Genomic DNA, 22,653 nt, shown 5'->3' on the forward strand with positions numbered 1-22,653 from the left:
TAAAAAGTCTGTCCCATGTCTCCTTCAACCCAGCCACAGCCTGGGTCTCAGGGCTTGTCACCTTCCAGCTACCCCTCCTCTCTAGAAGTGACGATCATGCAGCATAGCTTCACTGCCATCAGAAGCCACCACTGGCAGCCTGGTGTGGTGGAGCACACCTGAAATCCCAGCAACTGAGGCAGGAGGATTGCAAGTTCAAAGCCATCCTCAGCAACAGCAAAGCACTACGCAATTCAGTGAGACCCTGTCTCTAAATAAAATACAAAATAGGGCTGGGGATGTGGCTCAGTGGTTGAGTGCACCTGAATTCAATCCCTGGTACCCTCCCCCCACCAAAAAAAAAAAAAAGAAGAAGAAAAAGAAAAAGAAACCACCACTGGCACTGGGCTGTGACCCAGGCCCAACTCTCAATACTGGTGACAGACTTCTAAGGGAAGACATGGGGGCCCAAGCCCTTTTCCCTGAGGAGGAACAAAGTCTGGAGCCATGGCTGATGATGGCAGCCCCATCAAGTGGTGGGGAGCTGGTCAAGAAGTGCTTTGTTCCAGTCTCCTTTGGGCAAAATTGGATTGCATGTGGGCCCCCTGCACCTGTCAAAGCTCACACACCTCACAACAGTGATGCAGCTGAGGACAGGGACTCATGTGACAGAGCTAGAAGGGTATAGAGAATAAGCAGTTTTAGTCTGAGCACTAAAACCCAGGAAGACAGCAATGTCCCAGTGGTTCCTTTACAGAAACAAGCAGTAATGGGAAGAGAGGGAGTCAGGACACTGCCACAGCATCCACATGGCCCCAGGGTGTGCCCAGCCCAGGGCCATCACAGCCAAGGGCCTGGAAACCCAACAGGGACCAACGGTGCTGATGTCAATGTGAGCACTTTGGAGCTACCCAAACCAGCTCTGAGGTCTGAGGCCCACAGGTGACACAACTTGAACGAGGTAGTAGAAACAGACTACAATTCAGAACTCTTGACTCATGGCACAGTGCTCATCCTCAGAGCCACAGAGGTGGGCCAGAAGCTCCTCCAGTTTCAGGTCAGCCCTGGCAGATATCTCCTCGACATCATTAGTATGCCCATGACCAAAATGTAGTTGGGCAGTCTCTTCAGTGCTCTGCCCCAAGCCCCTCCTCCCAGACCACCGTCTTTCCTCTAATGATCCCAATAGAGCCATAAATAAGCCATTCCCATCTGTTCATTCCTCATTCCTTTACCTTCTGACTCCCATTCCCACATACATAGATAATTCTGGATTTGTTCTTTTTCTTCTCCAACAAGTTCCTTGCTTGCTTTTATTTGTCTTGATGATGCTTAATCCCCTTCCCTAATATTAAAAGGCTTTCCCTCCATTATTCTAGTAGATGCTATAAAAAGGTAGGGTCATTCTTCACTATCCAATGTTCATCTTCAGGCCAAGATCACCCTGATCATAAAGTGAATGTATGTGGTAGACAGCAAGATGCCCACATCATAATCCCCAGGGCCTGCGGATATTCAAGATTACATGGCAAAGGCGATTAAGATTACAGATGGATTTGAGACTATGTACAACTGAACAACCTTAGTATAGAGATTCCTGGATTACCCAGGGGGCCCAATATAATCAAAAGTATCATAAGGGTAGAAAAGGAAGGTAGAAAAGGTCAGAATGATATCATGTGAAAGTCACTCAACCAACTCTTGCTGGCTTTGAAGATCGAAGGGGCCATGAGTGAAGGCAGCCTGGAACATCTGGGAAAGCAGAACTGCCTTCTACCCTGGCGCCTCCAAGGACACACCCCTACAGTCATCTTGTGGCTGAAAGCTCCTTTCTAATCCCCAATGCCAATCCAATAACGAGGACACAGTTTTGAGAAAAAGGAAAAAAGAAAGTTTATTGCTTTTCTACAAAGGAGAAACACAGGGGACTTCTATCCCAGAGGCTGTGATTCTGCCCATCAACAGGAACAGGGGGCTTTTAAGGAAGTGATTCAAAGGCTACATTCCATGTGTTCTCTGTCTGGAATTGTAATTCACTTGTTAATTTGGGGGAAAGTCATTTCTAAGATCTTCTGGTACCTTTCTCAAAGTCTGGATTACTTCATTCCCATGGCAGAAGTGCACTCAAGGAGAGATAAATCTGCTTAAGATGGGGAAAAAAGGCAATCCTGTCTCCCCTAAGATTAGAGAGGAGCAGGGAGAGAGGAAGAGAAAGAAACACGTCCATTTTAAAAATAAGTTGCAAACCAGGCGTGGTGGTGCATGCCTATAATCCCAGTGGCTCAGGAGGCTGAGGCAAGAGGATTGCGAGTTCAAAGCCAGCCTCAGAATGGCGAGGGGCTAAGCAACTCAGTGAGACCCTGTCTCTAAATAAAACACAAAAAAGGCCTGGGGATATGGCTCAGCAGTCGAGTACCCCTGAGTTTAATCCCCAGTTCAAAAAAAAAAAACAAGTTGCAGTGTCAGAGCAGCAAGGGCTATATTTAAAACAGAAAGAGGACCCTGTTACAACTTCCACTTTAGTCCAGGGAAATTTGACCCAGACTTCTGTCCTCCAGAATCCTAAAATGATAAATTTGTGTTGTTTTAAGCACTAGCTTTGTGACAGTTACAGAAGTAAGGAGAAACTAATGCAATGGGTATGTTACTAAAAGCCTGATCCTTGTTCCCAATGCCAATTCATGCCAACTTAATAATGAGGACATGATTTTGAGTAAAAGCAAAAGGAAGGTTTATTGTTTTGCTAGCAAAGAAGAAACACGGGGAGACTCCAGTCCCAGTGGCTGTGGCTCTGCCCAGCAGGGAAAACAGAGAGCTTTTAAAGAAGCTCTTCCAAGAATTAAAACCAAGAATCAACAAATGGGATAGATTCAAACTAAAAAGTTTTTTCTCAGCAAAAGAAATAATATGTGAGGTGAATAGGGAGCCTACATCCTGGGAACAATTTTTTTCCCCTAACACATCAGATAGAGCTCTAATCTCTAGGGTATATAAAGAGCTGAACAAGATAAGCACCAAAAAAACCAAATAATCCAATCAATAAATGGGCCAAGGACCTGAACAGACACCTCTCAGAAGAGGATATACAATCAATCAACAAATATAAAAAAAAAAAATGCTCATCATTTCTAGCAATCAGAGAAATGCAAATTAAAACTACTCTAAGATACCATCTCACTCCAGTAAGAGTGGCAGCAATTATGAAGACAAACAACAAGTGCTGGCAAGGATGTGGGGAAAAAGGTACACTCATACACTGCTGATGGGACTGCAAATTGGTGTGGTCAATTTGGAAAGCAGTATGGAGATTCCTTGGAAAACTGGGAATGGAACCACCATTTGACCTAGCTATTCCTCTTCTCAGACTATACCCAAAGGAGCTAAAAACAGCATATTACAGGGACACAACCATATCAATGTTTATAGCAGCGAATTCACAATAGCTAAACTGTGGAGCCAACCTAGAAGTCCTTCAGTGGATGAATGGATAAAAAAATATGGCATTTATACACAATGGAATATTACTCAGCAATAAAAAAGAATAAGATCATGGCATTTGCAGGGAAATGGATGGCATTAGAAAAGATATGCTAAGTGAAGTTAGCAAATCAAAAAAAAAAAAATGCCGAATGTCTTCTCTGATATAAGGGGGGTGACTCAAAATGGGGTTGGGAGGGAGAGCAAGGGAGGAAGATTGCCTCTAGATAGGAAATAGGGGTGGGAGGGAAAGGGAGGGAAAAGGGGAATAGCATGGATGGTGAAAGGAGACCCTCATCATTATACAAAATACATATATGGAGATGTGAATTTGGTGTCAACATACCTTATATATATAATCAGAGATATGATAAATTATTGTATAATGGTATATTAACAATTGTAATGCAAATAAATAAATAAATAAAGTTTCAGATCTTTAAAAAGAAAGAAAGAAGCTCTTCCAAGGCTACATCCAAGTGTACCCTGGCAAGGGGTCCTAGGTGCACCCTGATAGTGTGTTGAAATTCACTTGTTAATTTGGGAAATAGTCACTCCTAGTTCTTCTGGAGAACAGATAACTCAAGGTAATCTTGTTCCCCACCCCCAGGTTATGGAGGGAGAGAGAGAGAAGAAGAAAAGAAAACGTGTTCCTTTTAAAATAAGTAGCAAGGGCTATATTCAAAAGGTAAAATGGACCACTGTGACAGGCAAACGATGCTCAGTGACCTCATTCTTCTTGTCCCTACACTGAACACCACCTAACCTCTTTAGCATAACATCTTCTGGACATTGAAACCTCATGCAGGACCTACCTACAAGCTCGCCTCTGTAGTAATGTCTAAGGCTGCCCTTCAAACATCTAGAGCTCAGGGATGTAAAGTCACTTTTTCCCCATGTCCTCCCACTACCCCACACCAAGGTGTCTTTCCTCTGGGACACTTAAGATAGTAAATGTAATTTTCTGTTCATACATTAGTCTCCCATACAGGCTTCAAGTTCCTCATGAGCACAGGTGTATTATCGCACAGCTCCACACCTAGCACAGGGCCTAACCCAGAAGGAAATGTTGCAGGATAAGTAAAGGCATGGATTCTATTCCCTAAGTGCCATGTTCCAACAGATAACCTGCCAGACATTTTGATGAGCGATAGAAAAGAAAATCCCTCCCCTACCCTTAGGTTTCTGCCATGGAGCAGCTTCTCCTTTGCATCTAAAGAAAACCAGTTCTGCTTCTCTTCCCAAAATAGGGCCTCTTCTGTTGAAACCGGAGTTTTGAGATGAGACTAGATTTCCCGCTTCACCAATTTCCTCTGCAGGTGCTGGAGATATAGCTCAGTTGGTAGAGTGCTTGTCTTGCATGCACAAGGCCCTGGGTTCAGATATACATACAAAAAAAAATTCCTCTGGGTTCCTGTCTCACAAATTTTCATGAATAAACTCCAATGCAGGCGCAGGGGCACTTGCCTATAATTCCAACAGTTCAGGAGGCTGAGACAGGAGAATCAAGAGTTCAAAGCCAACCCCAGCAAAAGCGAGGTGCTAAGCAACTCAGTGAGACCCTATCTCTAAATAAAATAAAAAACAGGGCTGGGGATGTGGCTCAGTGGTCAGGTGCCCCTGAGTTTAATCTGCAGTACCCCCCCACACACACAAAAAGAATAAAATCCACACGCAATCACCAAAGGGAAGAGTAAATGGAGCAGGATTTATTTAAGCAAGAAGAGCTAGGACTCCCACGATGCAGGAGAGGGCCTGATAGCAGAAAAATCCATTTTAATGTGCCAGCTTAGGAGTTTATATATAGTTCTGGGCAGAGCATGGAGCAACATGTATGTTAAATAGCACGCATTGTAAAGTATAAGGCTATAGTCCTCCTTTCCATCCAAGTTCACCCCCACCTTCCTTCATATAACTTCCATCTGGGTTCACCCCACCTTGAGTTTTCCACATCTGGGACAAAGGAGTTGGCTGGAAGTGTTCCCACAGACAGCCTCAAGGTCTTCTACACTGGAAATAGGCCATGCCAGTGCTCATGAACCAGGTGTGGTTCCTGTGTCTGAATAAGACTGACCATTGATATTCTTTCTCACTGAAGGAATTGAACAAAGAGGGGGCGTTATTGTTGTCTTGTAAGTAGAGGTAAACCACTGATCTGAAAAACGAATTGATTAATAATGATCAGCCCAACTGGGTTCCTTGACAAAAGCATTTCAAGTCAGAGCCCCTTGAGGCAAAACGAGGAGGTTCAAGAGCTTGGCATTTCCCACCTGCTTTCCCCCTCCACACAGCCACTTTGCTTTCCAAAACAGTAGAGCATGCCACCTTCCCACTGGATTCCCAGGACCTGAAGGATAAAGTCCACATTCGGCAGGGAAGGCCCTTGGCATAATGGCTTCAAATCTCTTTCCAACCTCATCACTTCCAAAGTCCCATTAAGTATCGTCACACTGAATTTTCTTCTAGCTTCCCACCCTCTATACTTTGCTTAAATTAACTGACTTAATGGCAAATTGGTACAACCACTATGGAAAGCAGTATGAATGGAATGGAACCACCATTTGACCCAGTTATCCCACTCCTTGGTTTATACAGAGAACTTAAAATCAGCATACTATAGCCACATCAATGTTTATAGTAGCTCAATTCACAATAACTAGAACTATGGAACCAACCTAGATGCCCTTCAATAGATGAATGGATAAAGAAAATGTGTTACATATACACAATGGAATATTACTCAGCCTTAAAGAAGAATGAAATTATGACATTTGCAGGTAAATGGATGGAGCTGGAGAATACCATGCTAAGCAAAATAAGCCAAACCCAAAAAACCAAAGGCCAAATGTTTTCTCTGATAAGCAGATGCTTATCAGGTGTGTGGGGGTGAGTGGGGAAGAGTGAAGGAATTTTGGATTGTGTAGAGGGGAGACACAGTGAGGGGAGGGGGTGAGGGGATGAGAAGGATGGTGGAATGAGACAGACATCACCCTTTATACATGTATGATTACACTACCAGTGTGACTCTGCACCATGTAGAGCCTGAGGAAGGAGAAACTGTACTCCATTTGTGTACAACTGCCAAAATACATTCTACTGTCATGTATAACTAGTTAGAACAAATTAAAAAATAAATAAAGTGACTTAGCCTGGTACAGTGGTGCACACCTGGGTGCTTATAGTCGGAGTTACACAGAAGGCTGGGGCAGGAGAATCACTTCAGGCTAGGAGTTAAAGGTCAGCTTTGAACACAGTGAGTTCCTGTCTCAAACCAATTAACAAAGGACTCATACAATTGGAGTGTTCTCTCCACCTACCCTGATCCCCAACCCTGAAAATTCTCCCATTCCTCAGGACCCATCTCAAGTGCCATCTCCTTCCTAAGGAGCTCATCAGTCCCTCAGTTGTGTATCCTGTTGAAAGGTATAGTCTATCATAGACTATATACTCCACCTCAGCATGGCAAGTATGCGTCTCATCTTCAAACACAGGTGTACACAAAATGAGCACATTTTTACTACTCCTGGTCCTCCCTTTCCTGCCACATCTGTAACCTGGAATGGACTCTGGTGGCAGAAGCAAGAGCCTGCTCGTTCTCATTTCCTGGAAGGGGAAGCCTGGCGCTAGCTAACTCAGTTTCCCAGAGCCAAGGAAAGGCGGGATTTCCACCAGAGTTTTCCAGGCCTCTCCACCTGGAGCCCTCTCCACCTGGAGCCCTCTCCACCTGGGCCCCTCTCCACCTGGGCCCCTCTCCACCTGGGCCCCTCTCCTGCCGAGGCCCCCTCCTGCCGAGGCCCCTCTCCTCCCGGGGCCCCTCTCCTCCCCGAGGCCCTCTCCACCTGGACCCCTCCCCACCTGGGCCCCTCTCCTCCCGGGGCCCCTCTCCTCCCGGGGCCCCTCTCCACCTGGGGCCCTCTCCTCCCGGGGCCCCTCTCCACCTGGGGGCCCTCTCCTCCCGGGGCCCCTCTCCACCTGGGCCCCCTCTCCACCTGGGCCCCTCTCCTCCTGAGCCCCTCTCCTCCCGGGGCCCCTCTCCTCCCGGGCCCCTCTCTTCCCGGGGGCCCTCTCCACCTGGACCCCTCCCCACCTGGGCCCCTCTCCTCCCAGGGCCCCTCTCCACCTGGGCCCCTCTCCACCTGGGCCCCTCTCCTCCTGGGCCCCTCTCCTCCTGGGTCCCTCTCCTCCAGGGGCCCTCTCCTCCAGGGGCCCTCTCCTCCTGGGGCCCTCTCCACCTGGGGCTCTCCCCACACTCGGCCCCTCCCTCCAGCCCACGCTCTCCTTTGTTCTTCCACAGTCTTTGCCCATTAAACCCAAAGTTAATCACTAGCACAGGAATGCTAGAATGAAAAACAAAAAAGCATTTAATTTTCAAACTCTCCCCAGGTGAGAAATACCATCCTTCGAGCGCCACTGGAAAAATCAAGAAAAAAGAAGAGTCCGTTTCCAGCTCAGCCAGCGCAGGTGGCCCTCCGCGCTGCAGGTGTCCCGGGGCTCGAGCGTCCGGCGTGGGGACGGGGTGCGGCGCGGCGCGGCGCCGGCGGGGACTACGAGTCCCAGGCTGCCTCGCGGCGCCGGCGGCGGCAGACGTGGCACCGCGCGCGCCCGCACCGGCCGGAAAGCCGGGAGGTGGTCAGGCGGAGGGCCGGAGCCATGGCGGCCAGGGCGGCGGGCGGGGGGCGCTGGGAGGTGGTGAAGAAGGGCCGGCGGCCGACGGCCGGCGGCGGTGGTCGAGGCGGCGGCGGGGACCGCCGGGCGCTCGGGGAGGCGAACGGAGTGTGGAAATACGACCTGACCCGTGAGTACCCGCCCACCACCACCGCCCCCGGCCTACCGGGCAAGGGCGCAGGGGCAGCTCCCCGAGCCCGGGCACCAAATTCTGGCGGGCTCTCGGATCGGGAGCCCGCGGGCTGACCCCAAGGCCACCCTACCAGATGGCTCAAGGGGAGATGGCTGTCTTCACTGCATAGATGGGAAAACCGAGGCCCAGCGGAGTCGACAGCTGGTCCAGGTTCCCGTGTCGAGGGGGACTGGGTTTCGGTCTTCAGCCCCTCAGGTCTCTGCACACAACACTCCCAGCTGTCCCGGCCTTCGCTGGCCTGTCGGCAGGTGTCTGAATGCCTCCCGGAGGCTTCCTGGATCCAGCACTGTGCTCCCTCACCCCTTAAGTAACCAGCAAGTCCAGGAGGGACGATCGGGAGGCCCACTAGTGAGAGAAATGACGACCCGCCACACACTCAGCACCCACCAGGAGTGCATCCGAGGGGTGGAGAACTCTTGTTACTTGTTGATTATAGACTTGTCACCTCAGAACCAAGAAGGAAAAAAACTGAGCTCTAGTAACACGCACCAAAGAGGCCAATCCTCTGTATCCACGCCTCTACCAGTTCCCATACACTCTAATTTGTCTAATGAAGAACTGCCTGGCCTCTGTTCAAGAGCCTTGGACTGGCGTTGTGATGACCAAAAGCAGCCACCAGGAGGGCTCCCTGCCCTGCTCCTAAGCAACCAGCAAGAAGGAGTTGAGGAGACCTCCTCCTTGCAGATGAATTAGGTGCTGGTATGGTGGAGGAGACCACCATTCCTGTGAGGTCCTAGGGACTTAAGTGTGGCCCCCTTTCTCTGCCTGTTTTCACCCCAGCTCCAATCCAGACCACAAGCACCCTTTATGAACGGGGCTTTGAGAAAATCATGAAGAGGCAAAATAAGGAACAGGTTCCACCCCCTGCTGTGGATCCTAAGAAACCTGCCAACAAGAAGCAGCCTAAGAAGGTGGCAACTGTCAACAACCAAAACCAGAAGCAGGGCCGCTTCCGCAGCCTAGAGGAGGCCATGAGAGCTGTGAGTATCCCTAGACATGAGGTGTAGAAAGATTCAGGGGCTTGAAGAGCAGAGAAGATGGGGACAGGCAGTTTAGGGACCTGTGGGATTTGGGATTCTATTGATTAGGAGGAGTTCAGGAAAAGATAAAAACCCCAAGGAGATGGAATATTTGCGCTCAAGAATGGAAGGGAAATGGGAAATCTGTAGGGTGTACCAGGGAGGGGATAGAGAAGCTGATTCTGGTTCCCTCTCCCACGGAAGCAGTAATCTTATACTTTCCATCTTGTCCTTGTTTTTTTCCTCTTTATGGCTTAAGAGCACAGGGCCATGAGATCAGCATCTTCAGCTGTCCTCGTCCACACTTTTTGTGCATGTAACATAACGATGACATTCTACATACTTATGTTAAAAACAGAAACCTTATTGCTTCCTACTACCACATCATTTGTCCATTCCCCCCACCACCACCCTTCTTTCCTTCCACTCACTCCCAACTCACCATGGAGGCGTTTATCTTTGGCAGCTGGATGTGGCAGCTCTGCAGAAGGAACTGGACAAGAGCCAGAGTGTGTTCGTTGGAAACCCCTCTGTGTGGTTGAAGGACCTGGCCAGCTACCTCAACTACAAGCTCCAGGCTCCTCAGAGTGAACCCACACTTAGCCAGCATACTCATGGTTAGTCTTCCCAACACCCTTAGCTCAGACAAAATCAAGAAAATTCTAGAAAGGCTATTTGTTCATAACGAGCTCAGTGCCCCCACCATCCTGATTCATACTTGGCTGTGCAAGTGTGTGGGCTTCCTTGGGAGAGGGAGGAACACCAGCCTCAGGGACCTTGCCCCCACTCACTGTTCTCAAGGGAGAGCACCAGCATTCTCAGACTGGCAGGGCATTTGGTCCCAGTACTCACGTAGAGGCCAACGGGCCCCAGATTATCCCTACAGCCTGGTGAGCCGAGAGCTGCGCGGGATCATCCGAGGGCTCCTGGCAAAGGCAGCAGGGTCTCTGGACCTCTTTTTTGACCATTGTCTGTTCACCATGTTGCAAGAACTCGATAAGACACCAGGTGAGAGGGGCCCAGCAGAGAAATGTGCCGATTTTGACACTTTTTGGAAAGGGAGGAGATTAAGACTCAGTGGGTCCAGCTTCTGGGCTTACAGCTCCCAGAAGGGGAGATTTCAGGTTTGGGAAGCCAAGTAGTATAACAGTTTAAAACGTGTGTCTCTCCAGGGGAGTCATTACATGGTTACCGCATCTGCATCCAGGCCATTCTACAAGACAAGCCCAAGATTGCCACCATGAATCTGAGCAAGGTAAGCTTTGGATGGTGTTGGGGTCACCAGGGCCAGGACTGGGGAGGCTCTTCAGAATCTAATTGTTGGACTATGTAGTGAGATAGAGGGAGACCCTGTAACACCAGGAATGGTGCATGATGCTGTGAACTCTCTCTGATATGCATGAGAATGCACTATTGACCCCTTCCTGACAGTGGAAGATTTGGCACAGAGGGTTCTGCAGCTCTCCTAGGTCTAGCCAACCAGAAAGTACAAAGTATGGGTGAAGCCCATGCCGTGAATCAGTACACCACACTGCTATAGGGCTCCACTGTCACTTGGCTGACTCCTTTTCTCCCAGTCGACATCTGTCTTCCCACCTTACTCTGCCCTGCCCTGGTGATCTCTCTTGTCCCAACCCCCCATCCCTTCTCAGTTCCTGGAACTGCTGAGGTCCCACCAGAACCGGCCAGCAAAGTGCTTGACCATCATGTGGGCCCTGGGACAAGCAGGTTTTGCCAACCTCACCGAGGGACTGAAAGGTAACAAGGAAGTGAGGAAGAAAGGGAAAGTCTTGGAGCCCGGGCACTCCCCTTGGTGTGCCCAGTGGACAGGCTGAAGCCTTCTCCCTGACCTTTGTCTCTGTAGTGTGGCTGGGGATCATGCTGCCTGTGCTGGGCATCAAGTCTCTGTCTCCCTTTGCCATCGCATACCTGGATCGACTGCTCCTGTGAGTAATGGGGGGACAGCAAGGGGAAGGCCCAGGGTGTCCACAGGATGCTGTTTCGGCAAAATGGGATGCTGTGATCCTGGTCTCCATAGATGCGAGGAAAATCAGGACAGCTCCTCCCACCTCCAAATGTGATGGTGAGGAAGGAAAGGGAGGGAACCATTAAGGGCTGGGGGAGGGGTAGTGTTTATGCCCTTTTTCCTGTATATTGTCCTAACTAGGGTCGTGGCCAAACAGCTGGCCTGAGTAGGGGTCTCCAACAAGCCTATTTCTTCCTCCCCCTGTCCTCAAGGATGCATCCCAACCTCACTAAGGGCTTTGGCATGATTGGCCCCAAGGACTTCTTCCCACTTTTGGACTTTGCCTATATGCCCAACAACTCCTTGTCCCCCAGGTAGGTCTGCCCTGCTCAGCCCTGCTGTGAAGGGATCCTAGTTCAAGGTCAGGCCCAGGCACTATATTTCCATCCCTTCTCCCCCAGCTGCCCAAGATCTGAGGTTCACAGTCTAGAAGTTCAAGGGTGGATTTCAAGGAATCAGTGAATCCCCAAAATTATATAACCCTTGAATGTGATTAGCACATGGATATTTCCATAAGGAGAGGGCCTGTGTCTTTCAACAGATTTTCCAAGGAGTCCTGATTTAAAATATTCAGAGTCATCACAAGGTCTTTAGTGACTCTCCCCTCAGCCAGGGCATGGGCTGTGAGGCAGGCAAAAGGCTCAGTGGCATAGCTCCTTTTACAGCTGTGCCTGGACCTTCTCCCACCCCTCTGCAGTCTGCAGGAACAGCTGTGTAAGCTCTACCCCCGACTGAAGGTGCTGGCATTTGGAGCAAAGCCGGAATCTACCCTGCACACCTACTTCCCTTCCTTCCTGTCCAGGGCCACCCCTAACTGTCCGTCTGGGATGAAGAAAGAGGTGAGGAACTGGCGTCAGGCTTGTCACTTGCCCAGTTCAGCTGTGGTAGCTCCGTCTGCTGACAAAGGTCCTGTCTTCTTGGAGCCTGTATCCCAGTATTTCCTTAGTTCACTCCCACAGCCACCTGTCTACTCCCTCACACCTGCCTTTAGGAGCACAGTTGTTAAAGAGTAGCATATTCAGGCCTGGGACATCTTTGATGTCCTGTGCCTTAGAAATGAGCGATCTTTGAGTTCAGTCTCTAGCTCAGGAGCCCCTCTTCTCCCTGATAGCGCCTCTCAGAGCTTACAGGAATCTTGATTGTATTTCTACACCTGTGGGGTGGATGTGCTGCCCAGGTGGCCTCTGGGTGTTTTCCCTCTCTATCAGCCCCAACCCCCAGCAATCTCTCTTGTGTCCTCTTCTGCAGCTCCTGGGCAGCCTGACCCAGTGCCTGACAGTGGACCCCCTCAGCACCAGCATCTGGAGGCAGCTGTACATCAAACACCTGTCACAATCCAGGCAGGTGGGGGTAGGGCTCTGATCCACAGAGAAGCCTCCCAGTTCATGCTCCCCAGCCTGTGACTGGCCCATCCTTATTCTAGAAGCAGGGGGAACATTGGTCTTTGTTCTGTTAGCTCATACCACCCAGCTTCAGTAGGAGTTTTGTTGGAGTGGCCTCTAGGGAGCTGCTTCTCTGTGGATAGGGGGTGGAAGGTCTTTTATCCTGAAGGAGCCAGGGCCACAGGGGGTTATAAGAAGGTGGGAAGGCTGAGCAGCCACCTAAATACAAGGGTGTGTTTTCCCCACAGCCTGCTGTTGGAGCACTTGCTCAAGTCCTGGGAGCGGATTCCCAAGAAGGTAAGGAGCTAAGAGGATATAGCAGGCTGGGCCTCACCTGGGTTCTGAGTTCGTGCCCTTCAGCCACTGTCTTCCTTTCCCTATGTTCTTGGCATGAAAAGTGAAACAGGGTGGAGGCTCAGGATTCTCTAATGGGCTAGATCTCATGTTCTCAATCCAGCTTTTGTTGTCTTAAAGGTACAGAAGCCTCTGCAAGAAACCATTCAGTCCTTCAAGCTTACCAACCAGGAGCTACTAAAGAAGGGCAGCAGTAACAACCAGCATGTTGTCACCTGTGATGTGGCCTGCAAGGTGCTAGCACTCAGCTTCTCCAACCAACTAATGGTCCTACATCTCTCAGTATTCTCCGGGTTGGGCCTGGATCATACCCCTGCCCCACGTGTCTTGCCCCCACCTCACCCCTGACTTGGGGCTAATGTGCAGGCCTTTCTCCTAGAAGAGGCCTGCCTAGAGGCAAGGACCAGACTCTCCCTTCTGACCACTGTTTCTTCCCCGTCTCCTACCAGGGCTTGTTGCAACAGGCACGGGGCCCTCGGCCACCCTGGACCCGGCTATTGCTATTGCTGCTGGTCTTTGCCATAGGTTTCCTGTGTCATGACATCCGGTCACACAACTCTTTTCATGGTAAGCGGTGATTGGCAATCGAGAAAGAGAGAAGGTGGTGGGCACAGAGCTAGGTGTAGCACCCCAGTACCTACATTTGTCCTGATGTATTCTCAATGCCACCAAATGAACATTTTTCAGACAGAATTTTCTGTTTTCTGTCTAAAAATGTGACATTACCACTTCAGAGTGCACTGGTACTTGCAGCATAGAAAAATTAAGTATTAACCTCCTTTTAATTCCTGAGGAAATTGAGGCTCAGAAATATTTAACTATTAGCTTAATATCATAGCTAGCACACAGTGGCATACACCTGTGCTAATAATTACTTGTAAGGCTGAGGCAAGGGGATTGCAAGTTTAAGGCCAGCCTCAGCAACTTAACAAGACCCTATCTCAACATAAAAAATAAGGGGTCAGGAATAGTCCAGTGATAGAGCACCCCTGGGTTCAATCCCCAATACTGCCTAAAATAAATAAATAAATAAATAAAATCACAGCTAGTAAATAGAAGGGCAAATGCTCAGACCTGAGGCTTCCTGACACCCAAGTCCAGGACTCCACCTTATGCCTATTCCTCCTGTTCACCTGACCCAAGAGAAGATTCAGCCTCCTAGGCTCACATGCCTCCCTCCAAGCCTGCTCCAGATAACTGAAGTCAGCTTTTCAACCCTTGAGCACACAAAGTTCTGCCCCACTGCCCCACCTCACTTTGCCTGCCCAGGGACTGTAGTGTCTGTCATCCAAGTCCCTGCCCCTCTCAACTCCCAGCTCACCAGGGCCTCCTTTTCTCAGCCTCCCTCACTGGCAGGTTGCTTCAGTCATCTGGTTTCTTGCCTGCTGGCCAGCAAGTATATGCCAGACTTTACTCCTACAGCCTGCAAGGCTACAGGTGAGCTGCTCCCAGGGAGGATAGAGGAGTGTAAGAGGGAAGGTTTGGGGTTCAGGGTGGTACAGGTGGCTATGTGGGCATTGCAATCAACAGGAGGTGCTGTGGTCTTCCTTTCTCAAGGCCTCCCTTTCCCTAGCAATTTTTGAGGAGCTGATCTGGCCTGCAGGAGCTAAGAACCCTTTCATGTCCTCTGTCTTCTCCACAGCTGGCTAGAGGAGACATTGCCAGCCTGTGGCTCCCACCTGCTTACCGTGGTACAACCCAGTTTGCAACAGGCCTGGGCCCACACCAATGCCACAGTCAGCTTCCTTTCTGCCCACTGTGCCTCCCACCTTGCCTGGTTCAGTGACAGCCTCACCAGCCTCTCTCAGAGGGTAAGCATGAAAAGAGACAGGCTGGTCTTCCCAAGAGATCTTTGGAAGATATAGCCCAATGTGGATAGGATCCTTAGGCCAGAATGCATTGCCCTGGGTGCCCTGACCCCAACCGTTCCCCGTTGTTTAGCTACAGATCCAGCTTCCTGACACCCTGCACCAGCTGCTCCATTATCTGAGGGAGCTGTTCCTGCTTCTCTACCAGAGTGTGCTGCTGCCTATTTGGCATATGCTGCTTGAGGCCCTTTCCCGGGCCCAGGAGTACTGCCATGAGGTGTGCAGGTAAGACCTTCACCCAGAGCTTGGGAAGGCCCTCCTAATGGGCCTACTTTCTGTCCCCGGGGACATTATTCAGTCTCATGCTGCCCTGCCCCTTACACACCCAGGCCACTCTGGAATGAAGGTTGTGGGTTTAAGCTACAGCCCTGTAATTTGACAAAGCTGCATGCACACATACCCCTGCCCCTAAAATATTCTGCTTTTTTCCCAGAGGTGAGGTGACCTGGGACTGCCTGAGGACACAGCTCAACGAGGCTGTCTACTGGACCTGGCTCTGCCTACAGGACATCACAGTAGCTTTCTTGGACTGGGGACTTGCCATGATATCCCAGCAATAGGCCCTGCCTTCCTGACCACTGGTTCTGTCATGGGCAGGCCATCTGAGACTGCTGGAGGGTAGAAGGTGACTCTTTTAATTTGGTGCCTGAGTTCTGTCTCCTAGGCAAAGTAGCCAGTTGCTTCTGGCCCAGTTCCTCCATCTTTAGTAGGGGCTGGGCCTGAGATCTCTCAATCTGCCCACAAGTCCATGGGAGGACCCACAGAGCTTCGTGGGAGCTGTGCAATGGGCCTTCATCCTTGGGCTGGTAACCTATGCTACTCTCTTGCCTCCTGCTCTCCACTGCCCTCCATCTCACAATTCATCTCCAAAAAGATGAGACTCTCAGCAAGTTTCACAGCCTCTCTTTTTATTATCAGTCTCAACCTTAGTTACAACAGAAAAAGACTAGGGGCTTCCAGACTGATCGAGCAGCACAGTGGGCAACAGCAGCTTCACCTCTGCCTGCATCCTGCATGTGCTGACAGTGGATCTGGGGGCCTGGTGGAAATGCATCTTACCTCAGAACACCCAGAAGGCCCTTTGAGGTCCATCACTACCCGCTCCCATCAGAGTCCTACCTAACATCAACTCTCCATACCACTTCAGTGCTGGGGGCTCTGCCTCAAAGTTCAGTTTCTCCACTACCCACCCTACTATCCACCTGGAAAGCAGAGCCCAGATAGTTGTGTGCCTTGGGCCCCAGGAACCTTCCATTAGCCTGTTGAGACAGAAGTCCACATATGGCTCCTAGGTGTGCCTACTAGGTGGAATAAAGGACACAGGTTTGATTTCTAGCTTTCCTCTGTGTTCTTGTACAGAAATTTTAGTTATGGGAAGGACAACAAAATAGTAGTCCCCTGCCCTCCTGAGGATTGTAGCCACTGATTGTATTTGAGCTTCAGGCAGGGAAAGTCTACATCCATCGTTCAACAGAAGCTAGACACCCTTCCTCTTGTTACCCTAACTATATTGTCTGACTTGTTACTGTGATTCACGTTCCAAGATTTGCCTCAATAGCTTGAATGTTTTATGTGAAAGTGAGTGAAAGATAATGACTCCAAGAGACAAACCCAGGACTTATCACCAAAGTCCCTTTCTAGTTTTTGTTTGAGACATAAATAAAAATCAGGCCCATGTTCAGTTCTTACCCAGGTTTCTTTCCTCAATGTCTCAAATCTAAGTAGTTCTTAGGGATGCCATTCTAACTTCACAGGATGATTTCTGCTTCCCTGGCACCTTGTGGTGTTTAGATACCCTTGCTTTTCCCACAGTGAGATTATAGCAAATGTGCAAATGCTTGACCCAAAGTGAGGTCATGAAGACTATAGCACTATATGCTTTAATTACCTCTTCTCTTGGGAAGCAAACAACCCGTGTGAGGCATATTCCTTACTTACCTAGTGACAGTTAGCCATGACCATTTTTCCCAGAGAAGAGAAACATTACCCAGCAAAGGGCCAACCAAGGTGTAGGCCTGCTGGGCTGGATTGTTCAAGAGCCCCAGAACCTTGGGTATTTCCTCAATAAGGCACAAACAGATTCCCTAAGAATAGGAAGTGCTTGTAACTAGCTGTATTCAAGGTAAGTTGGACTGGGAGGCTGGGTCAGCGACATCACAAGACAAGTTAGCATTCCCTACCATGATAACCAGTCTAAGGCTCCTGGGCTGAGTTCTTTGAATTTAGCACCTCACAATGTTACAAGTGCTGTGCTGGCTTCTAATGTATGTACTAGGTTTACCTTATAAGATTCATGTCATTTCTGAAACTAGCCCTTGAGGGCAACATTTTTTTAATCAATTTAGATTATAGGAGTCCCCACAGCCTCTCTGAATGATACTGACACCTTAGTAGGCAGTAGGGCATTTTGAGTATCATCTCTAGTGATTGCCAACAGTTGTGTGGACCTAAAAATAATACACCTCATTTCTAAACTGTCTTATTATTTTGTAAGTCTGTGAAAGCAAGTTTCCGTGTGTGTGTGTGTGTGTGTGTTTGTGTGTGTAGTCCATAGCTTCGGTTTTCTGAACAGGAAAGGCTGGTAGGTCACCTGACTTACTATAGATACATATGGCTAGACTCACACCTGAGACATTATGTGTCCGTTCTCAAAATGCCATCCCACCCAGAATGGATCGTTCCCTATTTCAAATGCCCCACTGTCAAATACGCAGATGTTTTTGCGATTGGATAACTTCTGAGCATTTTAATAACTCCTAAGGTGTTTTGATTTAAGTGGATGCTTAAAGTGATCCATCCTCTTACTACGTAAGTTTCACAGTTCTGTTCCCAAAGGTGCTTGAGGGCATTAAGGGACTGCTTTTCCCTATGGTATTCCATTTATATTGGGCAGTTTCTGTTGCCCTAGACTTGGAAATATAAAGGAATCTGGAGGCAGCTTCCAGGGTATGGGTGAATATAGATGAGTGTTGGCATAATTTTTTACTGTGTTAGCACACACCAGTTACTAATTTTTAATAGTCTTAACTTCTTTAGACTATTAAAAAATGAGCAAAAGTATAGGCTCCCACCTTCTCTGCACACACACACACACACACACACACACACACACTGCCTCCTCACCAACATCTCACACCATTGTGGTACCTGCATGTGTTGATTGATTAATCTATACTGCCTCATGGTTACCACCCAAAGTACACAGCTTATACTGGGTTTCACTACTTGTTTTGTACAGTCAGTAGGTTACACTAATGCCTAATGATATGTGTCTTCCACTTTACATGCCAGCTTCACTGATCTAGAAATCCCCTGGGCTTCACCTGTTCCTCCCTCCCCCCTCTCCCAGAGCCACTGGCAACCTCTAGTCTTTTGGTCTGTAGCATTCTGCCTTTCCACAATGCCATGACATTGATCGCTACAAATATTTGTAGTTAGAATCTCTCCCACCAAAGAGATAAGATTTAGGTTCCAGGTCCCAAACATCAGACTTGAGATTCAGATGAATTGAAATCATAACTCTCATCCTGAAGCAATTGTATCTGTAGGATTAGGAAATCACACTAAAAAAGGAAAAGTCACCTGGAAGTTTCTTCACTTAAATGAGTTTCTCATAAATTTGCCATGTTCCTATTAGATGACCTGTTCCATGATTCCTGGGCCACAGCCACTTCTTTTGATGGTTTGGCTCCATCTCTGGATACTACTGAGGGAATCTGGCATCATGAGTATTTACCCGGGGACAGATTCTACTATGGAAAAATCTGGGGCTGAAAGTGATACCTAGAAATGTTTTTCTGAGACAGGGAAAGCAAGGTTTTCTACTCTTAATCCCAAGTGCAGTAGTGTTAAAACTGCAGTAGTGTTAAAAGCATGGTTTAGTCTTCACATTTAGTCACATGTCACATACAGAATATCAAACACTATTGGAAGAAAATGTTACTGTCTATAGTGTCTACAAGCTACAGTGGGAGAAAAGACTAGGCTAATAAGATCCCTGTGTGTTGATGGTGGAGAATCTCTAAAGTCAGAGATAATTTAAATTTTCTCCTCATAGTTCATTGGGCACCCGAAGAAGGCCATTAAGTGAAATCCTCTGTAAACCAAATGAGGCCATCAAGGAAGCTGCCTGGAAAAATCCTCACCAAAGTTGAAGGCTCTGAAGTTATTTGGACTATAATATTAAAATAAAGAACCTGGACAACCTACTGTCATTTTATCATCATCATTATTATTACTTTATTATTAATATTTGTGAGGGTTTTTTTTGGGGGGGGGAGGTGCGGGTACCGGGGATTGAACTCAGAGACACCCGACCACTGAGCCACATCCCTGACCCTATTTTGTATTTTATTTAGAGATAAGATTTAGGTTCCAGGTCCCAAAGCCCTAAGTTACTTAGGGCTTTGCTTTTGCTTAGGCTGTCTTTGAACTCGCAGTCCTCCTGCCTCAGCCCCCTGAGCCACTGGGATTACAGATATGTACCACAGCACCCAGCTGTCACTATCATTATTAAACATTGCATTGAGATGGTGTCCGTAGTAGCTCGGGAGGCTAAGGCATGAGAATCATGGATTCAAAGCCAACCTTAGAAACTTATTGAGACACAACTCAGCAAGACCCTCTCTCTAAATAAAATACAAAAAAGGGCTGTGGATTTGGCTCAGTGGTTAAGTCTCCTGGATTCCATCCCTGGTACCAAAAAAAAGGTGTCAACTTTCTAACCTATTGATTTTCAAAGTGTGTTAAGTGGACTCTGGGGAGTCTTACGACCCTTTGGGGGATTCTGAGGATTCAGAATTATTTTCATAATAATAGTAAAATATCATTCACCTTTGTTCCAGCATTGACATGAGCTCTGCTGTGTGTGAAAACAAGTATGAATCAAGGCAGTGGCTCCAAAATATACTAATAGTCATTGAATTTCTCATCCCTAACATTTCACATTACTTTTTAAAAAGCCAGTTGCACTTAAGAATGCTCTTGATGAAGTGGTTAAATGTATTAATTAAAATGTATTAATTTTTGTAGAAAGTCTTGATATCAGGAAGTGTGAGTCCTCCAACTTTGTTCTTTTTTTTTTCAGAATTATTTGGCTACTTGGGAGATATTGAAATTACTTATGAATCTGAGGATTGTAGTTTCCATTTACACAATAAGTCGTTGGAATTTTGATAGGGATTGCAGAGAATTTATAGATTGATTGGGTGGTATTGTCATTTTAACAATATTAAGCCTCCTAATCCATCCACCCAGAATGTCTTTTTATATAGGTCTTTTTTCTCTTGGCAATGTTTTGTAGTTTTCAGTGTACAACTCTTCTACCTCCATGTTTATATTTATTCCAAAGCACTTTTATCATTTCAGATACTATTGTAAATGCAATCGTTTTCTTTTCAGATTGTTTGTTACTGGTGTATAGAAACACAACTGTTTATGGTAATGTGGTGTCATTCTTGTCCTCTGCTATTTTGCCGAATTTGTTTCTTAACTCTTTTTTTTTTTTTTTTTTTTTTTTTGGCAAATTCTTTGAGGTTTTCTATGTATCAGATCATGTCATCTGTAAATGGGGTCATTTTACTTCTTCCTTTCTCATTTGGATGCCTTTTATTTCTTGTTCTTGTTTAGTTGCTCTGATTAGAACTTACAGTGTAGTGGTGAAGTGGGCATCCTTGTCTTCCCAATCTTAGAAAGTTTTCAGTCTTTCATACTGGGATGATACTAGCTGTGGGTTTTTCATAAATAAGAAAGTTCCCTTCCAGTTCTAGTTTTCTGTGTGTTTCATCATGAAATCCCCCAAAATGCCAAATGCCTTTTTTGCATCAACTGAGATGAGCATATGTTTTTCTACTCCATCCTATCAGTGTGCATTACTTCAGTAAGTCTCACCTTACTTCAGTAAGTCTCACTTGTTGTTGTCCTCTTGATAAGATGTTGGATTCAGTTTGCCACTATGTTGTTGAGGATTTTTGCAACTATATTCATAAAGAATATTGATATGTAGTTATCTTGTTCCTTGTCTAGTTTTATTTATGTTATTTGGCTACTTTTGAGACCTTAAAATTCCTTATCGGTGTGATATTGGCCTCACAGAATGAATTAGGAAGAATTTTTCTATTTTTAAGAAGAGTTTGAAAGGATTGATATTAATTCTTTTTTTTAAATGTTTGGTGGAATTCACATTAAAATTTTCTGGTCCTGGACTTCTTTCTATTGGGAGGTTTTTGACCGATTTAATCTCTTTTTATATTTCTTTTCAGATTTTCTCTTCTGGAGTCAGTCTGGGTCATTTTTATTTTCTAGGAATTTGTCCTTTTTAACCTAGATTACCTAATTTTTTGTCATAGTATTTATTCTCTTTAATTTCATTTATTTATTTTTGGTACCAGAGATTGAATTCAGAGGCACTTGACCACTGAGCCACACCCCCAGCCCTATTTTGTATTTTATTTAGAGATAGGTCTCACTGAGTTGTTTATTGACTCGATTATTTGCTGAGGCTGGCTTGAACTCTTCTTCCTGCCTCAGCCTCCCAAGCCACTGGGAGGTGCACCCTGGCTTATTCTCTTTTAATCCTTTGTATTTTTGTAAGCTTGATAGGAAATCCCCACATTTCTTTCTGATTTTAGTTTTTGTGTCTTCTATCTTTCTTTGTCATCTTTGCTAAAGGTTGATAATTTTGTTGATCCTTTCAATGAGCCAACTTTTAGTTTTATCAGTTTCTTATTTTTTATTTTCTATTTATTTAATTTCCCTCTAACGTATTATTTCCCTCCTTCTGCTACCTTTTTTTTTTCTAGTTCAAATTAGAAAAATTATAAAGTTAGGCTAATGATGTGAGATCATTTTCTCCTTTTTTAAATATAGGCATGTACTATATTAAATTTAATATAAACATGTACCTATAAATTTCCCCCTGAGTACTATTTTTGCTGCATCCCATATGTTTTGGTATGTTATGCTTTCATTTCCATTCACCTCTAAGGATTTTCCAATTTCTTTTGCCCATTTGTTGCCTAAGAGTTATGTTGTTTAATTTCCACATACAACAGATTATCCAGTTTTCCTTCTCTTATTGTTTTCTAGCATCATTACAATTTCAGTCCTTTGAAATTTCCTTTTCTCTCTCTCTTTTTTTTTTTTTTAGAGAGAGAGAGAATTTTAATATTTATTTTTTAGTTTTCGGTGGACACAACATCTTATTTTATTTTTATGTGGTGCCGAGGATCAAACCCAGCACCCGGAGCATGCCAGGCAAACGAGCTACCGCTTGAGCCACATCCCCAGCCCCCTTTGAAATTTCTTGAGATTTATTTGTTGCCTAACTGTGATCCATCCAGGAGAATGTTCTGTGTGCTCTTGAATAGAATGTATGTTTGGCTTTGTTGGATGGTTCTATGGATTTCTGTCAGATCTTGTGTGTTTGTAGTATTGATTAGATCCTCCATGTCTTTACTGAGCTTCTGTCTTGATGTTCTATTTGTTGCTGAAGATGGGATACTGAAGTTTCCAACTGCTATTGAACAATTTGTATTATTTATTTATATATTTATTTTGGCTGCTGGAGATTGGCCCCAGAACCTTGTGCATGCTAAGCATGCACACTACCACTAAGCTCTACCCCCGGTCTATTTTTCTTCTTAATTTTGTTCATGTTTGCTTCATCTATTTTATGATTCTAATGTTTCAT

The 22,653-nt window shown here is 46.6% G+C and overlaps 1 protein-coding gene across 2 annotated transcripts; it reads left to right on the forward strand.

Annotated features, from left to right (window-relative positions):
- Window positions 1-8,074: 8,074 nt before the first annotated feature.
- Window positions 8,075-19,160, forward strand: Tmem214 (transmembrane protein 214). Of its 2 annotated transcripts, XR_013088627.2 has the most exons (18): window positions 8,075-8,251; window positions 9,095-9,294; window positions 9,800-9,950; window positions 10,207-10,341; window positions 10,506-10,588; window positions 10,986-11,091; window positions 11,198-11,279; window positions 11,572-11,673; window positions 12,057-12,198; window positions 12,608-12,699; window positions 12,990-13,038; window positions 13,216-13,329; window positions 13,545-13,662; window positions 14,436-14,532; window positions 14,738-14,906; window positions 15,037-15,188; window positions 15,397-15,588; window positions 19,021-19,160. XR_013088627.2 is itself a non-coding variant. In XM_076833367.2 (17 exons), the coding sequence occupies exons 1-17, from the start codon at window positions 8,107-8,109 to the stop codon at window positions 15,521-15,523; spliced, it is 2,064 nt and encodes a 687-aa protein (XP_076689482.2). In that variant the 5' UTR covers window positions 8,075-8,106; the 3' UTR covers window positions 15,524-16,298. The 2 variants fall into 2 exon arrangements, 1 of the variants encoding a protein (XP_076689482.2); XM_076833367.2 differs by lacking the exon at window positions 19,021-19,160 and having other exon boundaries at window positions 15,397-16,298.
- The last annotated feature ends 3,493 nt before the right edge of the window (window positions 19,161-22,653 follow it).

This window comes from Callospermophilus lateralis, chromosome 14 (assembly GCF_048772815.1).
Source record: "Callospermophilus lateralis isolate mCalLat2 chromosome 14, mCalLat2.hap1, whole genome shotgun sequence".
NCBI classification, from domain to species: domain Eukaryota; kingdom Metazoa; phylum Chordata; class Mammalia; order Rodentia; family Sciuridae; genus Callospermophilus; species Callospermophilus lateralis.

Bases quoted from the DNA above. Each gene is read 5' to 3' on its own strand.
- Tmem214 (XM_076833367.2), top strand. From the start codon at position 8,107: ATGGCGGCCAGGGCGGCGGGCGGGGGGCGCTGGGAGGTGGTGAAGAAG. The intron at 11,674-12,056 runs GTAGGTCTGCCC...ACCCCTCTGCAG, and splicing joins AACAACTCCTTGTCCCCCAG to TCTGCAGGAACAGCTGTGTA. The intron at 14,533-14,737 runs GTGAGCTGCTCC...TCTTCTCCACAG, and splicing joins TACAGCCTGCAAGGCTACAG to CTGGCTAGAGGAGACATTGC.